The sequence below is a fragment of the Dysidea avara genome, chromosome 8 (genome assembly GCF_963678975.1).
Source record: "Dysidea avara chromosome 8, odDysAvar1.4, whole genome shotgun sequence".
Classification (NCBI taxonomy): domain Eukaryota; kingdom Metazoa; phylum Porifera; class Demospongiae; order Dictyoceratida; family Dysideidae; genus Dysidea; species Dysidea avara.
The window spans coordinates 11,978,055-11,998,821 of NC_089279.1; the positions used below are offsets into that span (position 1 = coordinate 11,978,055).

Below are 20,767 nucleotides of genomic sequence, written 5' to 3' on the forward strand. Positions count from 1 at the left end.
AGCTAGCTCGAAAATAAAACGAAAATTTACTGAAATATGTGTAAATTATCAAGCAATCAAGACTTATTGTCAGGTGAAATCAGTTTATAGAATACTAGCTTTGGTACCTGCCCTACGTTGGTACCTGCCCTACGTTGGTACCTGCCCTACGTGCTGGACCATCTCCACAGTAAATATTTTAATTCCAGGAAGAGAAATCAAGCATTAAACACCAGCACTGCTCATGTAGCTATGTAGAGTACATGGTGTTGTCACATTATTAAACAGTGTGAGGTTCCCTTATGTCATCCTGCTGAAATTAATAATGCAAAACACTAAAGTTTATTGTTTGTGGTTTTGACAGGAATTTATTCAATGTGTCTTCGAATTCCCTACCAGTGACTTTAACGTGCTGTAAAGAACAAACATAACCTTCGCTGCTTTACATGTGGGACAACTAATGTGACAATAATTAATATAATGGGAACCAAGCATAACTATTAGTGTCCTTTATTTCCTGTGTAGCATGCATGTCAATAGTGCTTTAAAGTACATGATCCCAATGCAGTATAGTGGAATAATGAGCATGCAAGGCTAACTAGTGCAATTGTATATACAGTATACCTACATTACATACAGGTGGTGTACACATGGTACAGTTTCTACATGAAGTTTACCTTACCGACTGTCACAAAGAGAAATAAACTTGGGCATAATTTAAAGCCAACACAATTTGCAATTATAGTTACTGCATGGCAAACAAAGGTTCAGAACTTGTCCTATGCTATGTACTTCCAGTTCTGATGTTGCAGTGACACATATACCTTTTGCCATACAAAAACCCAATTTTAAAGCACCTACAGTGTAATTGACCATTAAGGTAATGTATGATCCTTTAGAGTGAAAGCATGTAAGCAGGATTATAGTGAAACAGTTGTGTCAGGTCAGATGTAGTTCCTCAGTGTAAACTACGGTATCTGTATGGTTCCAGTATTATCATTTTTCAGATGCACAGTAGTATCTGTCCAATCATGCAAGCTGCCTATTTACTACAGCAGTAATGAGGTAAATCTGAACAAACAGTTTTGCATGTCAGTGCATACCTGTGTGCTTAAAACAAAGATGTAGATATTCTGGATACTGGTGAAAGAAGCTCTAATACAACACACTGGACCAACACAATGATGGACAATTATGTTGGCAATTGGCCTGCCCTATCCCAAAAGTGCTATAAGAGTCCCTATGATGTGAGGCAGTTAAGTGCCAGTGCTGAAAAACTGAGCATAAGAGTTTGTACTTGCATCAAAAAGGTCACAAAAGTGAAAAAAAAAGTTATGATCGACCTAGGTGGGGATTGAACCCAGGTTAGCTATAATAACTTGGGGTTAAGGGAGGTGCACAAATCACCACAGTTGCTTATCTGTGGTTTTGACAGGAATGTAGCTAAACTTTTCAGTGATCCTTCCCTACACCAGCTCCTTCATTGCCCTATAAAGAGCGAACAAAAGCATGTATTGATTTCCTGCAATAACACTCAAGTTGCCAGATGAAGGGTGTTTAAGTTTGCTAAAGTCCTGCATCGATACGTGCTTTGTATGCCAAGATACGATGAGCTAAAAGTCGTATTTTAAAACGAAAAGGTACTGAGTAGAAAGACAAAAATCTGCCAATACATGGATTCAAACCCATGACCTCTTACATGCTAGTCAGGTGTTCTAACACTTGAACAGTATGTGCTGTGGTTTTCAAAGGAATTTTGCTCAAGTTTTCTGTACACCTTGGCCTTTTCTCTACACCTTGGTTTTGGGCATGAAACATGTCGATACATACGGGAATTCGCGAGTAAGCAGTGTGATGGACAGACAGACAGACGGATGGATGGCTTTTCAACTTTATATATTATAAATGACCTGGATCAGATGATGTGCAGTAATAAATTGCTAATTTAAAATTGAAGTTTGGATGCAAGCAATAAAATGTAGTGAAACAAGAGATGAGAATATCTCCACATTGGCATGTTATAACATTGGATTTCCTCAATGTCAAAGTGCCCACCTAACTATAATGTAACTTCAGTACCATCATTCATCTCTTGTTTCACTACATTTTATCACTTGGATTTCTACTTCATATTTATTTTTAGTTTGTTATAGCATACAGCTACTATATAAAAACAAAATTTGGTGATATAAAAACAAAATTTGGTGATAAACTAAAGTTTTGCAAATTGGTAATTCATTGCCAACCTGCCAAATTTATAATTTGTCAATATCATTTCATACCTTGTGTCCAAGCTTGTTACATATACGTAGCAGCAACTGTTGAGGTAGATTTTGACAAACCAAGTGTGGCTTTGTGGATACTACTTAAACACACCTTACTGATAAAGTAGCATGGTTCCATGTGTGTAAATGAGTGTAGCGCATGACAGAAGCTGCCTGCTGTAAGACTAGACTAGAACTCGTATTCGATTAGTGGGCATGGCTATACATAAGCTTGTAGACAGCAACAGACATGAATTTGTACACAGCCATTGATAAATGGGTGAGATTCTATACTTATGCCTACAGACAGAAACACATGATCCTGATAGGTGGACGTGGTCCATGAAAGAAACTGGGCTACAGCAGGATCCAGATATTCTTTATAGCTAGATGACCCGACTCAGTTTCAATCATGAAAGCTACCCGGCCAGCCTGATGCATGCAGTGAGTGACTGAATCCATAAATACACATTTCAGTACAAAAGGTATTGTACACTACAGCGTGCACGCTTATGAAAAGTCTGTTTTTGGCATGGAAGCATGCCAATATATAGTAATTGTGAAAATCATGTTTAGCATGTAACCATGAATAGACTTATCTATTGAGAAGTGTATAAAACTGATGTGATATAAAATATTAATTACTATGGTGACTGTTGCTGCAGGCAGAGGTGCTGCAGTTATTGAGAGCTGCTGAAGTTGGAGATGTTGCTACTATTTTATCCCTAATAACAAAACTGGACATCGACACGAGAGGTCCTTCTGATTTACCATGGGTAAGCTGAGTGTGTTGATACAAGGAACTGTGAAGAATTCCTTTTATCCTAAATGTTGACCAGATAGATAATTTAGTGTGCTTTTTTAGACATGTGAAATTTTTGTGGTGGTTTAATTTTCAAATATCTTTAAAATTAAGGTTTTCACATTCAACGATCATACCACACACAAACCTGTAATGTATAATCCACCCCAAAACACCTTTGCTGTAGAAAAGGTGCATCCAAGAATCTACAAGTTCCTATGATGCAATGTTAAAATAGTTCAGTTGTAGAGAAAGACCTCATGAAAGTAAAAATGTGACGGAATTTTGGAAAACCGTTGATATACGCACAACAGTACTTTTGTAATAAAACGCATTTAAAAACTATGGGTGAAAAATGCAAGCTCCAGAAAAAAAATTATGCAAGTTTTTATTGCCTCGCTGGTGGGCGAATTAAGCCACCAATGGATAAATCCTGGGCATCATCGTGTTCGCCTGTTCATAGGGAGTACAAAAATCTTTGTTTCATCACCGTGCACAAAAACATTCCAAAGTTACAGACGTTTGTTTACATTGTGGTGACGAAAGAATTTACCGACGATCGTTTTTCCGTGAATTTGCCTTCCTTCTCGAACACAGAAGCATACCTGGGAAAAACTATACCTTGGTGGATGCACAAATTCACGGCGAACCCAATGAGCCATGATTCAATTCTGTACGTTGTTGTGTCAGTAAGTTAAGATGGTTTATGTAAGCGCCTGTAGATTCTTTTCTCGATAGCTTCTGTACATATCAAATTATTGCTCGTCCGACTGTCTAGTGTTGTATTTCCAATGCTGCTTAACTTAGGAAGCTGAAACTTGGCTAGTCCATTCCTCTGTCCCTGTAGAAAACAAAGAACAACATTGTGCGGATATCGACGGTTTTCTAAAATTAGGTCACAAATAACAAGTAACTCAAAGAACTGATATCTGCATGCAGTGGCCAAGAACTAATCATACTATAATTACCGAAGTTTTATTTCACACGAGAACACCTTGGCTGTAAAACGCACCCATGTAAGTAGAAGTAACTGACAACTGAAACAGCTGATACAGAGTCGCCATATCTGTAGATACACAGACACAGACACACATACACACATTTTTTTATGAAAACTATGTTTTTCAGTAAACTAGGTGCATGTCCACAACGCCAGCTGTTAAAAAGGAAGATCCTTGGAAATAAGAATTAAAGTACATATTATTATCTTAGAGAGTCTAACATACACCTATTGATTACTGTCATCTTTTTTGACACAAAAAGGCATACTATTGACTGTTTTATTGCACTGTAAATTTTGAAGCATGATTATAGTGTATAGTAGGCCGACTGTTCTATTAGAGTAGATCTACTTTTTCTGTGTCCTTCATTTACTATTTGTGACTGGGCTGCAAATATAGGGCATGTGGGCAAATGATTTTTGCCTACTTTTTCAAAGTTTTATCACTCATAACTTTTTGTACCATTATGCTATGGCAATGCAATTTTAAATTCTTAGTAAACATTTAATTGGCTTTATGTTGCAAATTACGAATGCAAATATTCTGTTCCAGTATCTGTAAAGTGACGTGGTTTAGTTTGTGCCCACATGCCCTGTTTTCACAAGCCTGGTCATATTTACAAAATTTTAAAATATCTCACATCTGTTGTAAATGCTTCAGGCACCTTATGCTCAAAATTATAATTGGCAAGTACCTAATCAGTTCACAGTTACTACACTGCTAGCTATTCATATTACTTTGTTTTAATTTTCAGATGTAGCTGAATTCACAATACAGACTATTGAAAGCAATGTACTTGTATTTTAGACAATTATTTAGATGTACTTTACAAGCACTGATGGATGGTGATATGTTACAGTTAGAGTTGGGGGTAACGAGTTACATTTGTAACTCCTTATGTAATAATATTACTTATGTTGTAACTAAGTAATACATGACAAAGTAATGAGTAAACATCTGGGGTTATTTCTTTTTAATGTGCATTGTATCCAGCACATGGTTGGCTGCATTTTGGGTCCTGACCATACTGAATGCGGCTTTACAGGCAAGAACAAAGAGTGAAAGTGTATGGGGAGTGCCCTTTGAGACCAAGATACTACAACAAAGTATGTTTTTGAAGCTGAACTACACCAGAGAAGAGTGTCACTTGTAGTTGTAAGCTGGGAACATGTATCTTAATTTATAGCTTGTAACAAACAAATGTAATATGTAATAATATTACTAGTTACAGTCCTCAAAGTAACCTGTAACATGTAACTAGTTACTATTTTTCTGGGAGTGATATGTGACTGTAATAGTTACATTGTATAGAAATACAGCACTGCCCAGGTGCAATGTTGCACTTGCTCGCACACACAACTTTGCTCGAGATTTTAAAAATCATTTAGTAAGGGGTGTGGCAACTGTTTCGTTAACAAGAATCTTGAGTGAAACAGTTGCCACGCCCCTTAATTAGTAATTTTTGAGACCTCCAGCAAAGTTGCTTGTGCGAGCGAGTGTGACATTGAGCTTGGGTGGTACCGTAACTAGTAATGTGTAGCGAGTTACATTATAGAGTAGCGACCCAAACTCTTGTTACAGTGCTAACCATCGGTGATCTCACTTAGTTAACTACTACATGTAAGTATCAGATTACATGGGTGGCAGATCCAGGGGGGTTCAAAGGGTTCCCATGGAACCCCCCTATTTGGGAGAGCCTTAATATTACTTGATGAGCTGCTGCCATTTTTTTTCCTAATTTAGTGCACCAAAATCAGTTGAATGAATACTCATCATATACATTATAGGTTTTTGCATTTGAATTTGTAACCTTTGCTGCAATTGACTTTGTCCCATTTACAGTAGAGTTCGTCACCTTTGTAGTAGAATTAGTCCTGTTTGCAATTGATTTTGTCCCTTTGCATTAGAATTTGTTGTGTTTGCACAAGAATTCATCATAACAACATTGACTGCAAGAAACCAGCTTCTCATCACAAGGTGAATCATTTTTGCCATGGAGAATACCACTTGATACGCTAGAGAGTAATTGAAGCTAGTTCGCAGAGCCATTAACTCTCTGTCAAGCTAATTGGGGCGAGCCTGAGCGAGCCCCACACTAGCGAGTCAACGGTGTAATGGACCCGTTTACAAAAAATTACGATAAGAAACGGAGTCAATGTGTAATGGACCCGTAATACGACAATAAATTACGATATAAAGCAGATACCTTACACTTGCTCCAGCGTAATGATTCATATCACGATAAATCAACAGCGTAGATTACTGCCTTCCCATATTTGGCGATGTGTAATGGACCACATCACAAGAATTACCGGCCTAGATTACTGCTTTCCCATATTTGGCGATGTGTAATGGACCATATAACGGGATTTACCGGCGTAGATTACTGCTTTCCCATATTTGGCGATGTGTAATGGACCATATCACGGCATTTACCGGCGTAGATTACTGCCCTCGTTACTGCCCAGCCACGTGCAATGGATGCAGATGAACGCCTTCGACGCAGGAGAGAGCAGTACAGGCGCAGAAGAGATAGAGAAATCCCTGAAGATGCGGAAAGAAGAAGGTGTAGAGACAGGGAGTATATGAGACGGCGAAGAGCAGGGATGACAGCGGAGCAGAGGAGAATTGAAAGAATTAGAAATGCACTGCCCTCCCCACAAATCCCTACGCAATTTAATCGGGAAGTTCCATCATTTAATGATCCTGCCGTCATAAGAAAGATGTGTGAGTTTCACGAGGGCCTACTCAATTTAGAATTTTCATGCTGTGTAGTCTGTATGGAACGTTTCCCTTCCATATCCGTTAATGCTATAAACATTTGTACCGAGTACCAAAAAATCTACATGCAACTAGCTATACTATAACAAACTAAGTGTAATAGCTAAAGAATGTCCAACTTCCTGAATTCCCAAATAGCTTATTATGGTTTCTTTTAGATCTCCTTAGATCCTACAGTTGACTTATCAATAAAAGCATCAAGCTTGTACTGATACAGGTAAAATCCATGAGCAATATGAACTATTCATACAACTCGTAAGGTCTATAGTAGTTTGCACTGCCATCAATACTTCAAAGTCATCAGGCTCGCCCCACGATGCTGTTTGCATCTGTCTAGTTAGCTTGTTGGGAAAGTTACATTGACAATGTAACTTTCCCAACACTGAATACTGATGTACTCATTGTGGAGGTTAACAAAACGAAAAGTGAAAAAAATGAAGCTACAGTGGAATCTATCTAAGATGATCACCTTTAGGCCAAGATTTTTTTGGCCTTAATAGGCAGGTAGTTGCTTTAAAACAGGTAAATTGGTATATAAATAGCTTACCTGGGGAATTTACAAGTGGTCCTTTAAGATAGGTGGCCTTTCTAAACAGTTAGCTGTTAAGACGAGTTCCACGTTTGTGTCTGCATCGTGTCTTTAAAAGTTATTGTCTGGGTTAGAGGTTTGATTGAAGAAAATTGACATAGGAGCAAACCATCATAAGATAAGGTCAGCTAGTGCTAGATGGACTGTACAAATAGAGTTATGTTAACTGGTATACTGTTATGGTAGGTCTAATACAAGATAGCGAAATAAAGTGAAATATGTCTAATACACGTATTTTTTATTATAGATGGGTCACAAGAAAACTATTACCTTGACTATTAAATTTTTTTAAATTTTGTAACACAATACAACTATATTAAGATGTTGTGTAATCCAGGGCTAATAATGTAAAATTGTCCCTACAGGTAAAAAATTCATAGTAGTAGTAGCGTGTCTTTCAATTGGCCGTGCACTTCGTAGTTTCTAGGCCGCACAACTCACTACCATGAGTCTTGATGTAGTAGAGAGTATTACTAACTAGTGGATATTACAACTTGATACAGCAAAGTCTATGAAGTTACAAAATTTATTAAACAGAATTTTCTACTGACTGAGTAACTGACTGATGCCTTCAGACAAGCGTAACTCGATAATGGCTGACACTGTGGGTTCACTTTTTCACCTGTTCAATATCGCTTCAGCCAGACACTTGCCTTTTGGCATACCACAGTACATACCACAGTACATACAATGCATTCTTCATGTACTTACCAATGTCTTCCATTCATCTTTGCTAACAGCAAAAGGTGTCAATTTGGCGGTGGCACATGATGCAATGGAAATTGTTCATATTTTTCGTAGTGGCTACTTTGATTGCAGAGGTGCTTTTCAAACAGTTCTTGATTCGCAATGCTTGTAATGGGTTGAACAAGCTGACTTGACAAGAGTAAGGACCATAGCAAATACTTAAACAAGTTGGAGTAGCGCAAAATAGTAAACAATGAGAAGTGTTATTTCCCTACTGTGCATTTCCATTATGGTATCTTGAGCACAGTAGGGCTTCTTTTTCATTACTGCATGTGATTTAATATTGTGTACTACTCCAGCTTGTTTCGGTACATTTTATTAATGTGCTATGATACCTACTCTAGTTGAAAATTCCTAATATTTTGTGTACTTATAACACTACATGATGTGTATCACTGTCTTGTGTATGTGTAGTTGGAGAGGACACCACTGATGATAGCTGCTGAGTATAATCGCCAAGATGTGGTGAAGATGTTACTTAATAAAGGAGCGGACCTCAATGCTAGAGATGAGGTGGGTTATAACTACACAGTATATACGCATTTGTTGATGTATTAGTAGTTTGCATGGGAGAATATTTTATGATGTTCCCATAGGACACAGTACACATTAGACCAGGTTACTGTTCAATACTAACTTTTTATATTCCACAGTTTGGCAACTGTTTTGTAACTTTCTGCCTCTTATACACTACAGTTCTGTGAAGTGTGTATAAACTATGTAGAGCTATGACAATGATGGTCAGTGCTCTGTTTGAATTTTAACTTGTACAATTACAAAAATTTGTGACTTTAACTGTGTATTAGGGTAATGAAGGTTTGTGTGTTCTCACAATATTGACCAGAAACCAGCCTCACAATATTTTCACTACACCTTGTCAGCATTAGTATAATCCAACCCAAAAGTTTCTTACAACGAACTATAAATAGAACTAAAATAATATATCAAGACCCCATTGAGCTCCTTCCTCTACTTTTTGTACAGGTCTATTCAGTTCACGTGAAATACTTTCAGTACTTGCACAACATTGGTCTGGTCCTACCCCCTGAATTATAGCACTCCCCTTAAGTGGATGTTTTCCAGCCAATAGAGTAGCAAGGATAACACAACACTTCCTTTTGAGTGTTTTTCATGGCATAATCAATACCATGTGATCATTAATAAATTTTCATAATTGATTTTAGACTTTTATAATAAGAAACCAGTGTCGCTACCACATCAAGGCTATAGGCTAGGGTAGATGTATAATGTACCATGTTTAAAATTTAAAGTTTACAGTAGATGGCTTCGTTCATGGTACATGTAGTGATGATGATGTTGGTTGGTCACTACTATCCTGATAATGGTGATGTTGAGTGTAAATCATCATCTTATGTAATCAGATTAGGAACACTTACTCATATTAATTTCCATTCACCTTAATATTATTCTTCTATCGATGCAATTAACTGTATAAATATTGGACATTTGGGAAATACTGCCATACTTTATGTTACATGTATACACGTATATGCCTGACAACATGTGGCGCATATACCAGTGTGTGTGTTGTTCATTGATATAATGTAATGAATAGAAGGTAGTGCTGAGTGATAAGGGAAATATTTTACTATATGATAGATGTTCAGCAATATCACAATAGTGAGTATTATGTCGATAGTTTGTGAACTGCTTTAGATTGCTTGTTTGTGTAGTTGCGATTTGTCCCATACAAGCACTTCTATGCCTGTTTGCCTTGGTGATGTGGCCTCTATTGTACAACTCAGACAATAAGAGACCTACAAAATTTTTAATGCATGCTCCCACCAAGACTGATCCAGATTACTGCATGCTCACACCAAGACTGATCCAGATTACTGCATGCTCCCACCAAGACTGATCCAGTTTACAGCCAAGGTGTTCTTGTGTGGAATAAAACTTTGGTAATGATAGTAAAATTGGTTCTTGTCCACTCCAGATATCAGCTCTTTACATTACCAGTTATTTTTACTTTCATGAGGTTCTCCACAACTGAGCTGTTTTTTTATATTAGGTTACAGGTACTTGTAGTTTTTTGGACTAATATCGTTATTGTTAGTTTAGCTAGATAATTAGAATTGTAGATACTGTAGTTTAGCATATTTTGTAATTCATTGATTACTTTTAATTTGGTAATTATGTTGCTATGCACTGCTAAGGGAGCGTAACTACAAAAAACCACTTTAAGTCACAAATTATGCACAGCAGTATCTTCTCAACTGTTTCATAGTGTGTCTGTCTTGTTTTCTCATGTGAATTGTATAGAGAAAACCTCAGGTTGCCCTTCATTTTTGTTCGCGTAAGTACGGGTAATGCTCCCTTTCAACTCAAAGGATACACTATTACTATTTTCACATGGACACTCAAAAGTGAGGGTTGAGTAAACCACTTTCAACCCAGCTTCAACCCTATTTCTTTTCACAATCAATCATCAGATGATGGTGCATATTCATTGAGTGATAATTGTTTTCTAAGTGCTGTATGTATTCACCAAAATCCTAACTCGCAACTCGTTTTACCAGAGTTCAACTGAATTGAACCCTACTGCTTTGTAGGGTTGAACTTGCTTATGATATTTTATGGCTTTGAGGTTCAACCTGGGTAAAGAAACTAATATCAAGAGTTAATAATAAGAGAGGAGAGTGTCTAACGCTGTATAGGCCTGTAATAGATGATTGCGCAGAAGTTAAACGGCTTCCTTTCCGTGTAATGTATAGGCTTCTAGTATTTGTTCGTTTCCTTACCACAATTAGTTTAGCCGCACCGTCATGAATCCTCGAGAATATTCGAAGACTTAACTAAAGACTGAGCTGTATGTACAGGGAAGAGTGCTCCTTCAATTGAAGAATGCTCAAAGGTAGGGTAACATGGCGACGCAGTGAAAATTCGAAGCGATACTCCTCCTTTGGTTCAGTGTTTATTGGTTTCTCAGACGCTCTCCCCCAGAGTTATCTTCAAGGTTAACAGCCACACTTCTTTACGCAATAGAGCGATGCTCTTCGTGGTGAACTTGAACATCGAGTTGAACGCACGCCATTGTGTCTGGGATAGCCTTTTGTGGTTAAATGCAAAAATATACTAGCCAGTCTGTATGTTACGCAGAAAAGAAGCCGTTTAACTTCTGTGCAATCATCTGTTACAGGACTATACGGCGTTAGATACTCTCCTCTCTGTATTATTAACTCTTGCTAATATGAATGCATTAACCTGGCTGGTTTAAAGTGATCATATGAAAAGGGTGTATCTCTGGTGGTCTAAGAGGCATTCAACGTTGTTTTGAAATTGTTAAACATCTATAAAACTGAGAAGGAAGATTGTTCAAGAAGTATGAAGAGTCACCATACCTGTAGATACACACACAGACACATACATAGACACAGACACAGACACACATACACACACATTATTTTATGAAAACTATGTTTTTTCAGTAAACTAGGCACATGCCCACAACACCGGGTGTTAAAAAGGAAGATCTTTGGAAATAAGAATTAAAGTACATATTATTATCTTAGAGAGTCCAACATACACCTATTGATTACTGTCATCTTTTTTGACACAAAAAGGCATACTATCGACTGTTTTATTGCACTGTAAAATTTGGAGCATGAATTATAGTGTATAGTAGGCCGACTGTTCTATTAGAGTAGATCTACCTTTTCTGTGTCCTTCATTGACTATTTGTGACTGGGCTACAAATATAGGCCATTGGGGCACATGATTTTTGCCTCCTTTTTCAAAGTTTTATAACTCATAAATTTTTGTACCATTATGCTATGGCAATGCAATTTTAAATTCTTAGTAAACATTTAATTGGCTTTATGTTGCAAATTACGAATGCAAATATTCTGTTCAAGTATCTGTAAAGTGACGTGGTTTAGTTTGTGCCCACATGCCCTGTTTTCACAAGCCTGGTCACATTTACAAAATTTTAAAATATCTCACATCTGTTGTAAATGCTTCAGGCACCTTATGCTCAAAATTATAATTGGCAAGTACATAATCAGTTCACAGTTACTACACTGCTAGCCATTCATATTACTTTATTTTAATTTTCAGATGTAGCTGAATTCACAATACAGACTATTGAAAACAATGTACTTGTATTTTAGACAATTGTTTAGATGTACTTTACAAGCACTGATGGATGGTGATATGTTACAGTTAGAGTTGGGGGTAACGAGTTACATTTGTAACTCCTTATGTAATAATATTACTTATGTTGTAACTAAGTAATACATGACAAAGTAATGAGTAAACATCTGGGGTTACTTCTTTTTAATGTGCAGTGTATCCAGCACATGGTTGGCTGCATTTTGTGTCCTGACAGCACTGAATGCAGCTTTACAGGCAAGAACAAAGAGTGAAAGTGTATGGGGAGTGCCCTTTAAGACCAAGATACTACAACAAAGTATGTTTTTGAAGCTGAACTACACCAGAGAAGAGTGTCACTTGTAGTTGTATGCTGGGAACATGTATTTAGAGGTTGGGCTTAATTTATAGCTTGTAACAAACAAATGTAATATGTAATAATATTACTAGTTACAGCCCTCAAAGTAACCTGTAACATGTGACTAGTTACTATTTTTCTGGGAGTAATATGTGACTGTAATAGTTACATTGTATAGAAATACAGCACTGCCCAGGTGCAATGTTGCACTTGCTCGCACACACAACTATGCTCGAGATTTTAAAAATCATTTATTAAGGGGTGTGGCAACTGTTTCGTTAACAAGAATCGTGAGTGAAACAGTTGCCACGCCCCTTAATTAGTAATTTTTGTGACCTCCAGCAAAGTTGCTTGTGCGAGCGAGTGTGACATTGAGCTTGGGTGGTACCGTAACTAGTAATGTGTAGCGAGTTACATTATAGAGTAGCGACCCAAATTCTGGTTACTGTGCTAACCATCAGTGATCTCACTTAGTTAACTACTACATGTAAGTATCAGATTACATGGGTGGCAGGTCCATGGGGGTTCAAAGGGTTCCCATGGAACCCCCCTATTTGGGAGAGCCTTAATATTACTTGATGAGCTGCTACCATTTTTTTTCCTAATTCAGTGCACCAAACTCAGTTGAATGAATACTCATCATATACATTATAGGTTTTGCATTTGAATTTGTCACCTTTGCAATTGACTTTGTCCCATTTACAGTAGAGTTCGTCACCTTTGTAGTAGAATTAGTCCTGTTTGTAATTGATTTTGTCCCTTTGTATTAGAATTTGTTGTGTTTGCACAAGAATTTGTCATAACAACATTGACTGCAAGAAACCAGCTTCTCATCACAAGGTGAATCATTTTTGCCATGGAGAATACCACTTGATACACTAGAGAGTAATTGACGCTAGTTAAATGCAGAGCCATTAACTCTCTGTCAAGCTAATTAGCTTGTTTGCGAGTGATCACACCCATCACCAATAGTGAAGCACAATTGTGAATGTTGCTGAAGAATCCAAAGCAGAAGAATTATCTCCTTATAAAGAGTTGTTTACAACAGTTGTACTTCAACAAGATCATGAATCAGCTGCTACAACTTGTTTTTGTGTTTACTACAGCTGCCAATCTTGTTACAGATGAATTTTTGTACAAACATGATTAATTCTAATACAAAAACAATGAGATCATTTGCAATTCAATAGTAAGCAGGACGAATTCTACTGCAAAGGCAATGAATGTAGCCACTGAGCCTACTTTGCAGCCTGTCTCTAGTGAACAATTTTTTCATCGCTCTGCAAATACTGAATGTGGTGCTCGTTTGGATGTGAGAGCTCAGGGATTCTGGGGTGTTCGTCATCAGCAAGCTTATTTTGATGTTCGTGTTTTTAATCCATTGGCCAGCACAAATCACTGCTATTCTCTTGCCAGTTGCTTTCAGTCTCATGACCGAGAAAAGCGTAGGACTTACGAACAACATGTGCGTGAAATTGAAAGGGCATCATTCACACCTCTTGTGTTCTCAGCTTTGGGAGGAATGAGCAAGCCTACAGAAACCACCTACAAAAGATTAGCCTCACTCCTTGCTACAAAGAAGAATCAACAATATAATGTTATGATCACCTTTATTCGCTGCAGATTATCTTTTTCCTTACTATGTTCAGCTATTATTTGTCTTTGTGGAAGTCATTCTGCTGCTGGTCGGCCTCATAAAGATCTCACTGACTTTTCTCTTGCTGTGATTGAGGGAAAGTTCCCTCTTTCTGACTGATGAACTATATGCAATTTTTTTTGTGTGTGTGTGTTTGAATAATTTAAATGATAAAAAAATGTTGTGTAATCCAGGGCTAATAATGCAAAATTGTCCCTACATGTAAAAAACTCATGGTAGTAGCAGCGTGTCTTTCAATTGGTCGTGCACTTCGTTGTTTCTTGTTCGCACAACTCACTACCATGAGTCTTGATGTAGTAGAGAGTATTACTGACTAGTGGGTATTACAACTATGATACAGCAAAGTCTATGAAAGTTCCGAAATCAAGACACACGGTAGTGTGTTGTGCGGCCCAAAAAGCCGGCGCGCCACACTCGTGAGTATATTGACAGGAAGAACGAAAACGTCATTTTCACACCTTTGTATCTCGGTGATCACTTATCTGATTGGAACCAAATTTGCTACACAGTTGCCCGCCAGCCAAGGGAGTCTACATTCTAAATTTGAAGGAAATCGCTCCAGCCATTTCCGAGATACGAGCTGCCAAAGTTTCGTTTTTTTTTTCTTCGTTTTTTTTTCTTCGTTTTTTCGCACACTTGCAAAAATTGCTATAACAAGCAAACGCGTACTCCGATCGCCTTGAAATTTGGCACACAGAAAGGGATTCCAAAGGCGAATCCTAGCATCAAATTTGGTACAAATCCGATGAATGGTTCAGGAGTTATGACCGATTATTCGCGTAAAACAAGATCGATTTGTTGTCACGCCTACAGGGTAAACCGCTTCATGGAATGAGTTGAAAATTGCTATGTAGATGGAGTAACCATGGTAGGAGTGCCTTTTGGTGGTTTGAAAGGAATCGAGATAAAGACCACGGAGATATGACACAAAACCCAACCTGTGTCACAATTACGCGATCGATTTTTATGAATAAAACAGTATTAGTTTTCACGCCTACTAGGCAAACCGCTTAGAGCAATGAGCTGAAAATCGGTGTATAGCTAGAATAATCGTCATAGAAAGTCCTTGCAGTAGTACAGAAGAATCGGATTACAAACCACTGAGTTATGATTCGAAAGCCAACTCCGTGTAGCAAATGCGAGATCGAGATACTCTAATAGAACAGTCACCCTAATAGAGCATTCGGCTAATTTATTTATTCCATTATAGAATTTTATTACATCACAAGTTATTCTGTAGGGAGTTCAGCTGCAAACAGTTAATCTTATAGACAGTTCAGCAAGAAGACAGTCACCATGTGGAGAGTTAAGCAAATATATCACTATAGAGATTCAGAACATTACAAGTCACACTGAAGAAAGTTCAGCTATAAACAAGTCATGCACTGTGTAGAGAATTCAGCTACAATTAAGTTACTCTCTAGAGAATTCAGTTACACAGAATTCAGCTACACACAAGTCACTGTGGAGAGAGTTCAGCTACAAACAAATTACCCTTTAGAGTGATCAGCTACAAACAAAACACTTTGCAGGGTGTTCGGCTGCAACAAATCAACCTTTAGAGCGATCAGCAATGAAGCAATCAACACAAATCTACCTGTAGAGAGATAAGCTAGAAACAAATCACCCTGTAGAGAGTTCAGCTACAAAAAATCATCCTGTAGAGATATCAGCTAGAAACTAGACACAATGTAAGGAGTTCAGCTACAAGCAATCACCCTGTAGAGAGTTCAGCTAAAACAAATCAACCTGCAGAGAGATCAGCTACAAACAAATCACCTTATAGACAGTTCAGCTACAAACAAATTACCTTGTAGAGAGATCGGCTACAAACAAATCAACCTGCAGAGAGATCAGCTACACACAATTCAACTTGTAGAGAGATCAGCTACAAACAAATCACCCTGTAGAGAGATCAGCTAGAAACTAGACACAATGTAAGGAGTTCAGCTACAAGCAAATCACCCTGTAGAGAGTTCAGCTACAAACAAACCAACCTATAGAGCGATCAGCTAGAAACAAATTACCCTGAAGAGAGGTCAGCTACAAAAAATCACCCTGCAGAGATATCAGCTAGAAACAAATCACCCTGAAGAGAGGTCAGCTACAAAAAATCACCTTGTAGAGGAATCAACTACAAACAAAACACTTTGCAGAGAGTTCAGCTATAAACAAATCAGCCTTTAGAGTGATCAGCAACAAACAAATCAACCTGTAGAGAGATAAGCTAGAAAAAAATCACCCTGTAGAGAGTTCAGCTAAAACAAATCAATCTGCAGAGAGATCAGGTACGTACAAATCACCTTATAGATAGTTCAACTACAAACAAATTACCTTGTAGAGAGATCGGCTACAAACAAATCAACCTGCAGAGAGAACAGCTACAAACTAGACACAAAGTAAGGAGTTCAGCTACAAGCAAATTACCCTGTAGAGAGTTCATCTACAAACAAATCAACCTGTAGAGCAATCAGCTAGAAACAAATCACCCTGAAGAGAGGTCAACTACAAAAAATCACCCTGTAGAGAGATCAGCAAGAAACAAATCACCCTGAAGAGAGGTCAGCTACAAAAAAATCACCCTGTAGAGGGATCAGTTACAAACAAATTGCCCTGTAGAGAGATCGGCTACAAACAAATCAGCCCGTAGAGAGTTCAGTTAAAACAAATCAACCTGCACAGAGATCAACTACAAACAAATCACCTTATAGAGAGTTCAGCTACAAACAAATTACTTTGTAGAGAGATCGGCTACAAACAAATCACCCTGCAGAGAGATCAGCTACACACAAATCAACTTGTATAGAGATCAGCTACAAACAAATCACCCTGTAGAGAGATCAGCTAGAAACTACACACAATGTAAGGAGTTCAGCTACAAACAAATCACCCTGTAGAGAGATCAGCTACAAACTAGACACAAAGTAAGGAGTTCAGCTACAAGCAAGTTACCCTGTAGAGAGTTCATCTACAAGCAAGTCAACCTGCAGAGCAATCAGCTAGAAACAAATCACCCTGAAGAAAGGTCAGCTACAAAAAATCACCCTGTAGAGAGATCAGCTAGAAACAAATCACCCTGAAGAGAGGTCAGCTACAAACAAAACACTTTGCAGAGAATTCAGCTACAAACAAATCAGCTTGTAGAGACATCAGTTACACACAAATCAACCTGTAGAGAGATAAGCTAGAAACAAATCACCCTGTAGAGAGTTCAGCTACAAGCAAAATACCCTGTAGAGAGTTCAGCAACAAAGAAACCACCATGTAGAGAGTTCAGCTGCAAACAAATTACCTTATAGAGAGTTCAGCTACAAACAAATCACCCTGTAGAGAGATCAGCTAGAAACTAGACACAATGTAATGAGTTCAGCTACAAGCAAATCACCCTTTAGTGAGTTCAGCTACAAACAAATCAACCTGCAGTGAGATCACCTACAAAAAAGCACCTTGTACAGAGTTCAGCTACAAACAAATTACCTTGTAGAGAGATCGGCTACAAACAAATCAACCTGTAGAAAGATCAGCTACACACAAATCAACTTGTAGAGAGATCAGCTACAAACAAATCACCCTGTAGAGAGATCAGCTAGAAACTACACACAATGTAAGGAGTTCAGCTACAAACAAATCACCCTGTAGAGAGTTCAGCTAAAACAAATCAACCTGCAGAGAGATCAGCTACAAATAAATCACTTTATAGACAGTTCAGCTATAAACAAATTACCTTGTAGAGAGATCGGCTGCAAATTAATCAACCTGCAGAGAGATCAGCTACACACAAATCAACTTGTAGAGAGATCAGCTACAAACAAATCACCCTGTAGAGAGATCAGCTAGAGACTAGATACAATGCAAGGAGTTCAGCTACAAGCAAAATCACCCTATAGTGAGTTCAGCTACAAACAAATCAACCTGCAGTGAGATCACCCACAAAAACGCACTTGTACAGAGTTCAGTAACAAACAAATTACCCTGTAGAGAGATCAGGTAGAAGAATTCACCTTGTAGAGAGTTCAGCAACAAAGAAACCACCATGTAGAGAGTTCAGCTGCAAACAAATCACCCAGTAGAAAGATCAGCTAGAAGAAGGTACCTTGTAGAGAGTTCAGTTACAAAGAAACCATCATATAGAGAGTTCAGCTACAAAGAAATTACCCCGTAGAGAGTTCAGCTAGAAGAAGTCACCTTGTAAAGAGTTCAGCTACAAAGAAACCATCATGTACAGAGTTCAGCTACAAAGAAACCACCTGTACAGAATTCAACTACAAACAAATCACCCTGTATAGAGATCAGCTAGAAGAAGTTACCTTGTAGATAGTTCAGCTACAACAATTCACCCTGTAGAAAGATCAGCTAGAAGAAGTCACCTTGTAGAGTGTTCAGTTACAAAGAAACCATCATGTAGAGAGTTCAGCTGCAAACAAATCACCTGTAGAGAGTTCAGCTACAAAGAAACCGCCATGTAAAGAGTTCAGCCTCATACAAACCACCTTGTAGAGAATTCAACTACAACAAATCACCCTGTAGAGAAGAAGTTACCTTGTAGAGAGTTCAGCTACAAAGAACCATCATGTAGGGAGTTCAGCTACAAAGAAACCACCATGTAGAGAGTTTAGCTGCAAACAAATCACCTGTAGAGAGTTCAGCTAGAAACAAATCACCCCATAGAGAGATCAGCTGGACGAAGTCACCTTGTAGAGAGTTCAGCTACAAAGAAACCATCATGTAGACAGTTCAGCTGCAAACAAATCACCCTGCAGAGAGTTCAGCTACAAAAAAACACCCTGTAGAGAGTTTGGCTACAAAGACACCACCATGTAGAGAGTTTAGCTGCAAACAAATCACCTGTAGAGAGTTCAGCTAGAAACAAAATACCCTGTAGAGAGACCAGCTAGAAGAGGTTACCTTGTAGAGAGTTCAGCTACAAAGAAACCATCCTGTATATAGTTCAGCTACATTTCAAGTCACCCAGTAGATAGATCAGCTGCAAAAAAGTATCCTGTGGGGCATAATGGGCCTGTAATAAATATATGTATATGATTTGTATAATTACTAATAAAATCAAAAATAATTGAAGTACTAAAATTCTTCTTTAAGTTATTTTCTTCTCCCTGTAGTAAAGAAAAAAACACATGGGTTAAAAAAGCCCCAAAGCCAGCCATAGGCCGGCTTTGCAGTATACAAATACAAAAAGAAGTGATATCTAATCAAAAACAGCCAAGCTGTAAAAAAAGGTGCGGCCCCCAAAAAGGCCATGGTGAAAAAAGATGTGAAATCCAAGGTGGCGGCCAAGAAATGGCTGTGATGGTAGGTTAATGGTTACATTTTAATAACGACAATTCAGGTGAATTTGGTGCCTAGACCAAGCGGCACAAAATTCACCCGAATTGTCGTTATTAAAATGTAACCATTAACCTACCATCACAGCCATTTCTTGGCCGCCACCTTGGATTTCACATCTTTTTTCACCATGGCCTTTTTGGGGGCCGCACCTTTTTTTACAGCTTGGCTGTTTTTGATTAGATTTATTAAACAGAATTTTCTACTGATTGAGTAACTGACTGATGCCTTCAGACAAGTGTAACTCGATAATGGCTGATGTTGTGGGTTCGATTTTTCACCTGTTCAACATCCCTTCAGCCAGACACTTGCTTTTTGGCATATCGCAGTACATACCACAGCACAAACAATGCATTCTTCATGGACTTACCAGTGTCCTCCATTCATCTTTGCTGACAGCAAAAGGTGTCAATTTGGCAGTAGCACATGATGTAATGGAAATTGTTCGTAGTGGCTACTTTGATTGCAGAGGTGCTTTTCAAACAGTTCTTGATTCGCAATGCTTGTAATGGGTTGAACAAGCTGACTTGACAAGAGTAGGGACCATAGCAAATACTTAAACAAGCTGGAGTAGTGCAAATAGTAAACAATGAGAAGTGTTATTTCCCTACTGTGCATTTCCATTATGGTATCTTGAGCACAGTAGGGCTTCTTTTTCATTACTGCATGTGATTTAATATTGTGTACTACTCCAGCTTGTTTTGGTACATTTTATTAATGTGCTATGATCCCTACTCTAGTTTAAAATTCCTAATATTTTGTGTACTTATAATACTACATGATGTGTATCACTGTCTTGTGTATGTGTAGTGGGAGAGGACACCACTGATGATAGCTGCTGAGTATAACCGCCAAGATGTGGTGAAGATGTTACTTAATAAAGGAGCGGACCTCAATGCTAGAGATGAGGTGGGTTATAACTACACAGTATATACGCATTTGTTGATGCATTAGTAGTTTGTAATTATTAGCATAAAATTGTGATGGGAAGGACTAATGGGCTAATATTTTATGATGTTCCCATAGAACACAGTACACATTAGACCAGGTTACTGTACTATACTAACTTTAATTATAAACTCCACAGTTTGGCAACTGTTTTGTAACTTTCTGCCTCTTCTACACTACAGTTCAGTGAA

General features: G+C 38.0%; 1 protein-coding gene across 7 annotated transcripts in view; it reads left to right on the forward strand.

Annotated features, from left to right (window-relative positions):
• LOC136263915 (uncharacterized) overlaps nt 1-20,767 on the forward strand; it is a 255,807-nt gene that overhangs the window by 528 nt on the left and 234,512 nt on the right. For all 7 annotated transcript variants that reach the window (XM_066058539.1, XM_066058543.1, XM_066058541.1 and 4 more), the window contains exons 2-4: nt 2,909-3,019; nt 8,578-8,676; nt 20,439-20,537. In XM_066058539.1, coding sequence (XP_065914611.1) covers nt 2,909-3,019; nt 8,578-8,676; nt 20,439-20,537 — 309 coding nt within the window. The remainder of the gene's footprint in view (nt 1-2,908; nt 3,020-8,577; nt 8,677-20,438; nt 20,538-20,767) is intronic.